Genomic DNA, 12206 nt, shown 5'->3' with positions numbered 1-12206 from the left:
TTAACAACATCCTCCCAAAAGAAGGGTGACCACAGCTGTATGCAGTATTCCAAGTGGCCTCACCAATGTCCTGTACAGCTGGAACATAATATCTCACATGACTCCTATACTCAATGTTCTGACTAATGAAGGCAAACTCCCAGTTTTCCTCAGTCCAGCCACCTCTGGAACTTTTCTTGTTTTATGTTGTGTCACGCTCCCCATTTAAAATTTTTATTCATTATCAGTCCACTGCTGTTGAAGTGTAGTCAGTGTGGTTACACAGTAGCTGATTTGCATATAAGCATAGCTCCCATAAATTAGAATGAGATTAACAATTTGATCTTGCGATAGTATCCTTGCGAAGCTCTTTGGGCATTATGTTAAAGAAGCGATATAAATGTAGTTTCAATGCTGTATGGCAGATGGGTGTTGGGCAGGAAACTAGAATCACATGATCTTTCAATAGTGATATATCTTTTCTGTCCATCAACACTGGCAAACAGTGCTGTATCAGAATCTGTTCACACATACGGAAGGCTACGAAATATAGTTCCTGATTTACTAATGTAAAACAACGTAATTATTTTCTTGAATACAATACTTTATAAAAATTGGGTTTTAATTTTAACTTACCATAATATTTCACAGAATAATACAATTGAGTCGTTCAAATCCAGATACTATACAACTGTGTTCATCAATGAAGGACATGTTCAACACCAACATGCAACATTAACATTTCTCAAGTTTATTCAGCAATTGTAAAATTTGAGAATTGTTCATCACGTCCCAAACTTTTAACAGAAAATACCGTGTAATTTCAACATCGGTGTGGCAATGATCTTGATGAGCTGGCCTCTAGAAAAGTTATTAGATTGCAGTTCTTTTTCCGTGTTAGGGAGGGAAAAGAGGAGTAAATTGGCCATTTGAGGCAAGAGCACAATAATTCTTTTAAAGCAGAGACAAAGACAAAAGGCTTGTTGCTGTTGTATCGTTGCTGTTCTTTACTACAGTTCCCAGCCTTGATTTCAAATCGCTCCAGGGTCTCACGTCTTCCTATCTCTGTAACCTCATCTAGCCATACAATCCTCTAGGATCTTATTCTACTGTACATAATCAAGCTGTGCGCTGCAGCAGGCCCAAGACACAAATGTTGGCCAGGGAATACGGTGGTGTGTAAAGCAGCAGGCAACTGGAAGGTCTGGGTCATTTGTGCTGACAGAACATAGATGTTCCATAAAGCCTGTGTTTCGTCTACTCAGTGTGGAGGAGACCATGTTGTGAGCAGCAAATACAGTATACTAGATTGAATGAAATACAGGCAAATTGTTGTTGTTATTTCACCTGGAAGCTGGAAGAACAGCATCTCATTTTCTGTCTGGGAACCCTGCAGCCCTTAGGGCTCAGTATCGAGTTCAATAATTTCAGAACCTGTACACCCTCTTCTATGTCCTTTTACCCACCCCCACACCCCAGCCTGTCATGACTTGAGCTGCTTTAAGCACAGCCAACCCATTTTCACTTACTAATGGTCCCCATTATCAGGTTTTCTTTCTCCTGAGCACACTATTATCAATCCATTTATCTCCCTAACTGTTGTTCTGTCTGTCTCTGCGCTCCATCTCTGCCTTTCCCCTCACTACTTTTCCTTCCCACCCAGTGTTCAGCGTAGATACCACCTTTTTCCTAGCTGCCATCAGTTCTGAAGAAGGGTCACTGGTCGTGAAACATTAACCCTGCTTTCTCTTCACAGATGCTGCTGAGTTTCTCTAGCAACATCTGTTTTTGTCACACATTTGACTGAGTGTGGCTCTCTAGCAAATGGGGAGACAATGGGAATCAGGGTGGGAAACTTCTCTGTTGGTTGAGTTACACATGGCACAAAGGAAGATGGTTATGGTTGTTGGATGTCAGTCAGTTCAGCTACAGGACATATTTGCAGGAGTTCTTCGAGGTAGTCTCCTTGGCCCAACCATCTTCAGTTGCTTCATCATTGACCTTCCCTCCATCATAGAATCAGAAGTGGGGATGTTGGTTGATGACTGCACAATGTTCTGCACCATTCACAATTCCTCAGATACTGAAGCAGTCCACAATATCCAGACTTGGGCTGACAAGTTGTAACATGTACCAAACAAGTGCCAGGCAATGACCATTTCCAACAAGAGAGAAGGTAATCATTACCTCATCACATTTAATGGCATCACCATTACTGAATTCCATCACTATCAACAGCCTGTGTGTTTGCCATTGACCAGAAACTGAACTGGACTTGTCAGAGAAGTACTGTGGCTACAAGAGCAGCTCAGAGGTTAGGAATCTTGCAGCAACCAACTCAGCACCTGACTCTCCAAAGCCTGTCTACCATCTATAAGTCACAAGTCTTAAGCGTGATGGAATACTTCCCATTTGCCTGGATGAATGCAGCTCCAACAACACTCAAGAAGTTTGACACGATTCAGGACAAAGCGCTTACTTGATTGGCACCACATCCACAAATATTCATGCCCTCCACCACTGACATTCAGTAGCAGCAGTGTGCTCCTTCTGCATGATGTGCAGCAGAAATTCACCAAGGCTTTTTAGATAGCACCTTCCAAACCCATGAGCACTACCATCTAGAAGGGCAAGGGCAGCAGATACATGGGAACATCACCACCTGAAAGTTCCACTCCAAACCACTCTCAATCTAGACTTGGAAATATATCACCATTCCTTCAATGTTACTGGGTCAAAATCCTGGAACTCCCTCCCTGGGTGGATATGCCTGGGCATTGTGCACGTACCTACGCCAAATAGATGGCAGCGGTTCAAGAAGGCAGGTCACCACCACCTCCTCAAGGGAAACTAGTAATGGGCAATGAATGCTGGTCCAACCAAGGACACTCACATTCCATGAGTCAATAAAAATAATTAGAGACGGGCAAAAAATGTTGGCCTTGCCAGCAATGCCCACATCCCACACAAGAATTTTAAAAACATGATAATGAAAATAACGCTGTAGAGCTGTACTCATGTTAAGCTTAATAGCATCCTGGAAGGTTAATAAGTTCAGTTCCATGTTAAGTACTATGCATATATAGCTGCTCCGTAAACAATTCAGGAGCTGTACAGTGGGAGGAAAAAGCTAATCGGTGGCAACAAGAAAATCTTAAAGAGAACACTACTGTAGAACTGGAAAAGATGGAATCACTAAATTGATTTGGGCATCCTGCCACAAAAGCAAAAAATGTTCCTGTAGTCATAGCTTTTGAGAACATGAGCAGGTTTTTGCTTCTTCCATTTAAATACCTGTATGGGTATCAATAACTTGTTAATGACAAGGAGCTTAACATTATCACCTCATTCATGTTAAATTTTTCAATTCTATGAAAAGTTTTTACACAGTGTGGACTTCAATTTCATTGCTATGGAATTAGTAGGACATGACATAACTTTTCATAATATGAATCATAACTTTTATACTTTTCAAACTGTCAATGGGATAGGAAAGATAATTATAATCAAAGTTTATTACAGCAGCAAATGTATACATTTAATTTTGCCATATACAAGTCTCAGAAGTCATAGATTTAATAAGTTGTATCTTTGTTTAGACTAACACAAGATCACTTCTGGATAAAGGCAGTCAAAGACAGAGACAGAAAATAAAAACCTCTGTGCACTCTGAAAAACGTACATCTTGATCCACCATGTTTAATTTCCGCTAATATATAATAGTTGCATAGTTGTTCAATTTAACCAGTCATAAATCAGAAATACACAAACTACGCAAACTAAGTGTTTCAGTTTACTGAAGTCTTAGAATTACTTCTTGCTCGAACACCTTTTGCTTCTTCTTCCAAATCATCCAAAAAACGTTCCTGTGATACCGAATAAAATGTGTATCCATCTAGGGAGATTATGAAGGAAATATACAAATACTTGTTTGAATCCATTCAAAATCTAAAGCTTTGTTGGTGTAATTCAATTTATGAAATAAGAAATAATAAGCTCTTACCATTAGCATAACAGAAGTCAAATGTGTCTCAGGTATTCTCATACTAAATAATTTAATAATTAACCTTAGCACTGCTGTTCCATTTGACAGCAAACAAAAGAAAGAAAAGACAGAAAAGAAGTGTGAGAGCAAGCTAGCTATTAAAATAAAAGAAGACTGCAAGAGTTTTTTTTTTAGGAATCTAAAAGGTGCACACTAGACTGTTGGAAAATGAGACTGGAGAAGTAGTAATAGGGCAGAAAGAAATGGAAATGAAGAGGTACCTTATATCAGTTTTCACAGTGATGATACCAGCAAGGTACCAGAACTTAAAGAGGTGAGTGTGGTGACCATCACTTACAAGAAAGTGCTGGGGAAGCTGAAAGGTCGAAAGGCGGAAAACCACCTGGACCAGATGGGCTACACCCCATAATTCTGAGGGAGATAGCTGAGGAGACTGTAGAAGCATTGGTGGTGATCTTTCAGGAATCACTGGAGTCAGGGAGAGTCCCAGAGAACCGGTAAATGGCTAATGTAACATACCCGTTTAAGAAGACAGGAAACCACAGGCTGGTTAACCTGACCTCGGTCATTGGTAAGATTTTAGTCCATTATTAAAGAAGAGATTGCGGAGTAATAAGAAGGGAAAGATAAAGTGGAGTCAGCACAGCTTCGTCAAGGGGATGTCATGCCTAACAAATCTGTTAGAATTCTTTGAGGAGGTAACAAGTAAGTTAGACAGAGGAGAGCCAGTGAACACAATATATTTGGATTTTCAGACGTCCTTTAACAAGGTGCCAGATGGGAGGCTGTGAAATAAGAAAACAGCCAGGGGTGTTAGGGGCAAGGAACTGGTACTGGCATGAATAGTCAACTGGATGACTGGTAAAAGGTAAAGAGTGAGGATAAAGGGGTCTTTTCAGGATGGCAGACAGTGAATAGTGGAGTTCCGTAGGGATCAGTGTTGGTACCACAACTATTCACTGTATACATTAACAATCTGGATGAAGGAACTGAGGACATTGTTGCGAAGTTTGCAGATGACTCAAAGATAGGTAGAGAGTCATGTAGTGTTGAGGAAACAGGGAAGCTGCAGAAGGAGATGCAAATACTAGGCAAGTGGGCAAAAAAGTGGCAAATGGAATACAACATGGTAAAGTATGATGTTTTGCACTTTGGTAGGAAGAATAGACGCATAGACTATTTTCTGAACAGTGAAAGGCTTCAGAAATCTGAAGTACAAAGGGATTTAGGAGCCCTAGTTCAGGATTCTCTTAAGGCTTACATGCAGGTTCAATTTGCAGTTAGGAAGGCAAATGCAACGTTAGCAATAATTTCAAGAGGGCTAGTATACAAGAGCAGAGATGTACTGCTGAGGCTGGACAAGGCTCCGGTCATATTGCATTTGGAATATTGAGAGCAGTTTTAGGCACCACATCTAAGGAAGAATGTGCTGACCCTGGAGGGGGTCCAGAGGAGGTCCACAAGAATAATCCCTGGGGTAAAGTGTTTGTCATATGAGGAGCGGCTGAGGATTCTGGGTCTGTACTCAATGGAGTTTAGAAGGATTGAGGGGGGTGGAATCTGATTGAAATTTACAAAATACTGAGACACCTGGATTGAGTGGACTTAGAAAATATGTTTCCATTGGTAGGAGAGAATAGGGCCCGAAAGAACAGCGTAAGAGTGAAGGGACGACCCTTTAGAACTGAGATACTGAGAGGAGGAGGAATTTCTGCAGCCAGAGGGTGGTTGATCTATGGAACTCATTGCTGCAGAGGGCTGTGGAGGCCAAGTCTTTAAGCAAATTTAAGACAGAGTTGGTTAGATTCTTGATTAGTAAGGTGATCAAGGGATACAGGGAGAAGCAGGAGAATGGAGTTGAAAAACACATTATCCATTATCGAATGGAGCAGACTCAATGGGTCAAATGATCTAATTCTGCTCCTATATCATATGGTCTCAAAGGGACTAAATGGTCTCGAGTCATAGTCACACATAACAGAATTAGACTCTTCGGCCTAACTTGGCCATGCTGATCAGGTTTCCTAAACTGAACTAGACCCATTTTCCTGAATCTGGCCCATATCCCTCTAAACCTTTCCTACCCATGTATCTGTCCAAATATCTTTCAAATGTTGTAATCGTACCCTCACCTCTACCACTTCCTCTCACAGTTCATTTCATATATGCATTACCCTCTGTGCATCTACTGCTCCTAATTCATTTGTTTGAACACATATACATTCTTATGCTTGGACTAGTTTTATCCTTTAATTTTTGGATATATCCTAAATGTCCACTTACCCAACTACCTTCCTGTCCCATCTAATTATCCAGGGGAGGATCCAGCATGATCACCTTCCAAGTATTAAAAATAAATTAAACTAGAAAGTCTGCATTGTCTGGGTGCATTGTGGGAACACCATCAATTCTGTCATGTTGTGCACTAATATAGCAGAATTCAAACTCCCATCTGTCAAACAATCTTAGAAATTGCTGGAGAAACTCCACAGATTCAGCATCACCCATAGAGAGAAAACAGAGTTAGAGTTTTGGGTTCAGAGGTCTTTCACTGCCGAACCTGCTGAGTTTCTCCAACAATTTCTGTTTTTGTTTCAGATTTCCAGCACTTGCAGTTCTTTGAGGGTTTTTTGCTAAGCCTCCTCCCTCTCACCCTTTTCCATCCTCTTTGCAAGTACGTATTTTCTTTTCTTCCTACTTTTTTTTTTATTTCCTCTTCCCTGCCACATTAGTTTAAACATTTCTCTCACAGTAGTATTTCTTATTCTGTTCGCAAAGAGTTCCAGCACTGTTCACATGAAGCCCACCATCATGCACAGCTCCTATTCTCCCAGCGGCTATCAATTTTACCAACATCCTTACTTATATCACATATATTACATCCTGTGTCGCACTGGGTGAATGCGAAGATTCTGAATTTCAGTGAAGTTAGGAAGGACTGTCACGCAAAGGGTGCCAGAAGTGTGGAACCCTTTCCCAAGGAGGTGACAAATGCTAGCTCAAATAGTATTTTTAAATCTGAGATCGATAGATTGCTATTTATTAGTTTAGGGAATTAAGCAAAATGAGTGGATCGAATTCGAACAGATCAATCATGATTCACATCGAAAATGGTACAAGCCCCAGGGTCTGAAAGGCCTAATCGGGCTCTTATTTAAATATGAAAACTTTATGTACATTCTGCTAATGTGTGGATAGGTATGGTGGCACGAAACTGCCGTAGAAGCGATCCACCATACAATTTGACTTGATTTAATCGCACAAATCAGCCTGTTAGTTAACAGCAAAGCAAATGTACCTATGATTAATGCCCAAGCTCAAGACATACTTTTACCTCCAACAAACCATTCAATACGCAAGAAGGATACAGATGCCCAACACGATTGCCCCGATAGCTAAACCTGTAATTACATTCCTTCCGCGCCTTTTCTGCATGTTTTTATGCCATTGAGCCAGCTCGACTTTCTGCATGAACTCAATCTGTTCCTTGGTCAAATTGTCCCTTTTCGGGTCGACTCGTTTAGCAAACTCCGAACCTCCTCGAGAATTCATTTCCGCCATTTTGTCAAATCACCAACGAGAATTGCTTGCGGAAGGTCAAATACGGAACGCTGAAGAGGGCAAATCAAAACAGCAACGCGATTTGATCTACTTGCTAGCTTCAAATGATCAGATAACGGAGAAAACATATTCAGGTACGAAACAAGACCAGATATGGAAAGTTAAGTTACCTTATTTCAATAACTTGAATTAAATATCACCAACGCTAATTATTTTACATATACTTAAACCACATTTGTAAAACAAAATGCTTGACCGAAGTTCTTTTTAGAAAAAGAGGTCAAGTTTGGGAAAGGTATTCCAGGGCTTAGGATCAAGTCAACGAAATGGAGTTGTCAGTGGTGTGGATCAGCTGTCATGGATCCTTAAGGTAAAGAATTGGAGAGTGCAGAAATCTCTCAGACATTTGCAGGACTGTAGGCGGTTACAGAGTTAGGAGCATAGCAATGGAGATTCAAAAACAAGGATGAGAGTTAAATCTAAAGAAACATTGCCTGACTGGGAGACAATGTCGGTCAGGGCGCCTTGAGGTGGCGGGTGGACGTGACTTGATAAGGTGGGGAATTGGATATGATGCCCAAATTCAGCCTTGAATTTATTACTGACAAAATATGCTGGTCAGTAAATGAATGTTGAAATGAGCCAAATGAAGAGAAGCATTTTCAACATATATCTGTGCTGCAGAATTACCGAGGGACAATCATTAAGATTAACGAATGATTTTTAATATCATGGATGTGATGCAAACACTAAACTGTTTTTCCTTCCAATCTCTCCTCTTTTAAGACTTTCCTTAAAACACATCCCTTTGATCAAACTTTCAGTGTTCCTCCTTATACCTCCTTCACACTGCTTCTGTCTTTTTGTAGGGTTATGCATTATGCATCTATGATACACTTTGAAATATTAAAGGTACCATGCTGTTGAGTAAGTTATATTAAGAGGCCACAGAACTTCCTCTGACCTTTAACCACTTGGTGGCACTAAAGGACCAAACAACAAACTAGTATAGTTCAGGAATGACATTGTTCAATGCTGATACAATGCAGAGTTGAGTTTAGAAGCAGTAAATAAAGAACGAGCAGTCGAGCCATCTGTGTATAAAACCCATTCCTCACTACCCTTTATGAAACACCATTTACCATTACAGATCATCCAAGTTGTTACGGTGCAAAAAGAAGCAATTTGGCCCACTGTGTGCCAGCTCTTCAAGTGAGCATCTCACATCGTGCTATTCCCCTGCCTTCATCCTGTAACGCTGCATATTATTCCTTTTCAAATAACCATCTAATTCCCTTTTGAATGCCTGACTGAACCTGCCTTCACATACTCAGGGAGCCCATTCCAGACACAAAACCTTCACTACATGAATCACTTTTAGGTATCACTTTTGCTTTGTTGCTTTCAATCAGTGCCCTCTTTTTCTTGGTCTTTTCAGAAGTGGGAACATTTTCTCCCTATTTACTCTGTCCATATCTCATGATTTTGAATGCTTCCATCTGATTTCATTTTAGCCTTCTCTTCAAGGAGACATGTCCCAATTTCTCTGATTTGAATTCATAACTGAAATTCCTCATACATTGAACCATTCTCAAACTCTTCTGCATTCTTTTCAATGTCTTTGTATCCTTCTTGAAGTGTGGCATCCAGTACTGGACCCAATGCTGCAGCAAAGGTCAAACTGGTGTCTTTCATAAGTTCATTATTTCTCTTGTACATTATGCTGCTATTAATACAGCCTATGATACTGAATGTTTTATTAACTTCTGTCTGAAACTGGCTTGTCACCTTTAACATATGTACACATACACCTAGGTCCCTCTACTCCTGCACTCCCTTTCGAGCTGTACCCTTCATATTATTTCTCCATGTTCTTTCTACCATTCATCAATTCACACTTCACATCACTGAATCTCTTCTATCACCTATCCACTAACACCACCAACCTGTCTATGTCCTTTTGAAATTATGCATTATTCTCCTCACAATTTACAGTAATTCTAAGTTTAGTACATTCCACAAATTATGAAAATATACCCTGTACTCAAAGGTTTAACTCATTAATAAATCAGCCATTTCAATTTAAAACAAAAATGTTGGAAGTAAATTAGGCAGCACCAAGGAGAGAGAAATAGATTTAACTTTTCAGGACAATTACCTTTTGTCTGGACTGTTTTTTGTATAACATGTCAGGTTGGTTCAGCACCTTGACAAAACTCATACGTTACTTCAATAGTGCAGCTAAACGCTCGGTTCTGAAGGAAGATTCAATCTGACTAGTCTATTTCCCAAATCAGCTGTCCTCGAGGCTTGTTCCATTAACAGCTCCCTAAGAGATAGCAGATAAAGTAAATGTAAAGAAGATTTCTTTAAAGAAGATGTAAAGAAAATGTAAAGCAATATTTTGATATGTACAAAAGTTAAAAAAAACTCCACTCAAAGATTGAAACTTTTATCATTTTGGTGGACAAGTTAAGCAACCGTTAAATATTATTCTTCTCTATTTCCCTTTTAATACCCACCTTTAAATATAGAATTTAATTAATCACCTTCAATACATATTATCTATAAATCCTCTCAACCATTCCTTCAATTGTCTTGAACCTCAAACATATTGATCAAAAGAAGCCATCCATTACCAGCATCCTTCACATCATGAACCATATAAGCAGTATTTTCTCCCTCTCAGAGAACCTATGTTGTTTCCATACCAAGGTTTTTGGGGAAGAGTAAAAACAAGAAAAGCAAGTGTTGATAATTAAATATTTTCTCCCAGCTTTGAGATACCACATTAGCATCACAGTATCCCGCCATTCATAATTATACAAGTGACAGTTTTAGCTTTATTTCTGTTAAATTCTATTGGTTCACTGCTTATATTGGTGAATTCTGCAGATAATATTGCGGACACTATTGAAAAATTCAACTCCTAACTCATGTATAACCTGTGATAGTGCACAAACCCTGGGGCTTGGTTTCATATCAGTTACATTGTAACTGTCAGCTGTGGCTCATGCTGGCAGCACTCTCACCAACAGAATAAGTAGTTAGGTTTTGGATTCAACTCCCATTTGAGTGCAAAATTTAGGCTGACGTTTCAATGCCGTACTGCTAGAGTATCTTTCGGATTAAATGTTGAACCAAGGGCTAAGTCTTCCCTCTCCAGTTTTAAAATAGAAAGTAGTTATGCTGATGATTGGGGCTGATTAATTAATTGACTGAAGGGTAAATATTGCCCTTTGAGCAGTTGCGGATTGGGCAATAAATGCTGGCCTAGGAAGTGACACTCGTGAATGAATAATATAAAGGGCAAACAAATGGGATTGGTTGGTGGAAGGAACTTTAAGACTCAGTAGAACGTAAGACATGGGAGCAGATATAGATCATTTAGCCAGTCAAGTCTACACTGCCATTTAGTGTGATCATGGCTGAACTGACAATTAACACCACTTCCCTGCCTTTTTCTCATAACCCTTGATTCCCTGATTAAATATCTGTCCACCTCAGCCTTGAATTTACTTAATGACCCAGTCTTCATAGAACTCTGCAGCAAAGAATTCCAAAGATTCACTACCCTCTGGCAGAATAAATTCCTCTTCATTTCTGTCTTAAAAGGATGAGCCCTTATTCTAAGATTATGCTTTCTGTTCCTAGACACTCCCACAAAGTGAAACAACCTTTCTGCATCTATCCTGTCAAGTCCCCTAAGAATGTTGCATCTTTTAGTAAGGTTGCCTCTCATTCTTCTAACCTCCAATGAGTAGAGACTCAACCAAATCAGTCTTTCCTCATATGACTGTCCTCCATAACTGGAATCAATTTAGTGACCTTTCTCAGGACTGCCTCCAATGCTGCCTTCAATGCTCTGACCAATGTCTTTCCTTAGATAATGGGTCAAAACTGTTCACAGTACTCCAGCTGTGGTCTGACTGGTGCCTTGTACAGTTTTCAGCAGTTAGTAAAGCCCGTCTTGTTTCCAATTGCACTGGCAGGCTTGGATCCAAATTGATATTGGTAGGAAAGGATGGTTGTATAAAGGTCAAATTGGAACCTAAGAGTTATTTTCAGACAAAAGATTGTAATTTGAGTTATTTTGGGGAAGAATTGTTGAAAACAAGTGCAAAATGTTGGGATTTTGTTTCCTACTGATGATATGTAAAGCTTTATCTTAACATTTATAGAAAAATGAAGTGGATATGTGCCACATCTTACACAGAACAGGCAAACTATTGCCTTGGCACTAATGCTTCCTGCTAGAAAGAAGATCTGTAAATTATTTTCAGACCTAGCAGCTCAACAATTGTACACTGAGGAAGGTTTGAAAATTCTGTTAAAATGAATGAAAATGTAAAAGAAAGATGACCCATTAAGTTTATATGAGGTATGGTCAAACTTTGATAAGTTTCATAAGTGAGGTGGATATCCCATAGAAGAATATAGAACGGAAATTAACAGACTATATTCAATATTCAGAAGTTGTACTTGGACACTTCTAATTCAGTGCTTGCCTTTAAATTATGCATCTGAGCTAAGATGTTGAACATGGATAGACTCCCAGTATTAATTGGAGTTAGGGTTTCAGGAAGAAATACACTTTTGGAACAGCTGTCTGAAGTTTTTTAAATTCTAGGAAAACTGTTCATTCTCAGGGTCCTCCATG

The 12206-nt window shown here is 39.5% G+C and overlaps 2 protein-coding genes across 2 annotated transcripts in view; one reads left to right on the top strand and one right to left on the bottom strand.

Annotated features, from left to right (window-relative positions):
* Positions 1-709: 709 nt before the first annotated feature.
* LOC109912278 (cytochrome c oxidase assembly factor 3 homolog, mitochondrial) lies at positions 710-8038 on the bottom strand. The gene is made up of 3 exons (XM_020511677.2): positions 7717-8038; positions 7354-7596; positions 710-3874 (listed from the first exon to the last, which is right to left on the bottom strand). Exons 2-3 carry the CDS (start codon positions 7544-7546, stop codon positions 3768-3770), a joined length of 300 nt encoding a protein of 99 aa, XP_020367266.2. The 5' UTR covers positions 7547-7596; positions 7717-8038; the 3' UTR covers positions 710-3767.
* Positions 7844-12206, top strand: part of cntd1 (cyclin N-terminal domain containing 1) — a 32536-nt gene continuing 28173 nt past the window's right edge. The window contains exon 1 of the mRNA XM_020511669.2: positions 7844-7916. The gene's annotated coding sequence lies outside the window, so the exon portion shown is untranslated. The remainder of the gene's footprint in view (positions 7917-12206) is intronic.

Source organism: Rhincodon typus, chromosome 30, assembly GCF_021869965.1.
Source record: "Rhincodon typus isolate 14 chromosome 30, sRhiTyp1.1, whole genome shotgun sequence".
NCBI classification, from domain to species: domain Eukaryota; kingdom Metazoa; phylum Chordata; class Chondrichthyes; order Orectolobiformes; family Rhincodontidae; genus Rhincodon; species Rhincodon typus.
This window is presented reverse-complemented; position numbering and strand designations above follow the sequence as displayed.

What these genes read in the sequence shown, in the direction of transcription:
- LOC109912278 (XM_020511677.2), bottom strand. Translation starts at nt 7,546, where the DNA reads ATGGCGGAAATGAATTCTCGAGGAGGTTCGGAGTTTGCTAAACGAGTC. An exon ending in GGCAATCGTGTTGGGCATCT is followed by an intron (nt 3,875 to 7,353) that starts GTATCCTTCTTG and finishes TAATCTCCCTAG; the next exon opens with ATGGATACACATTTTATTCG.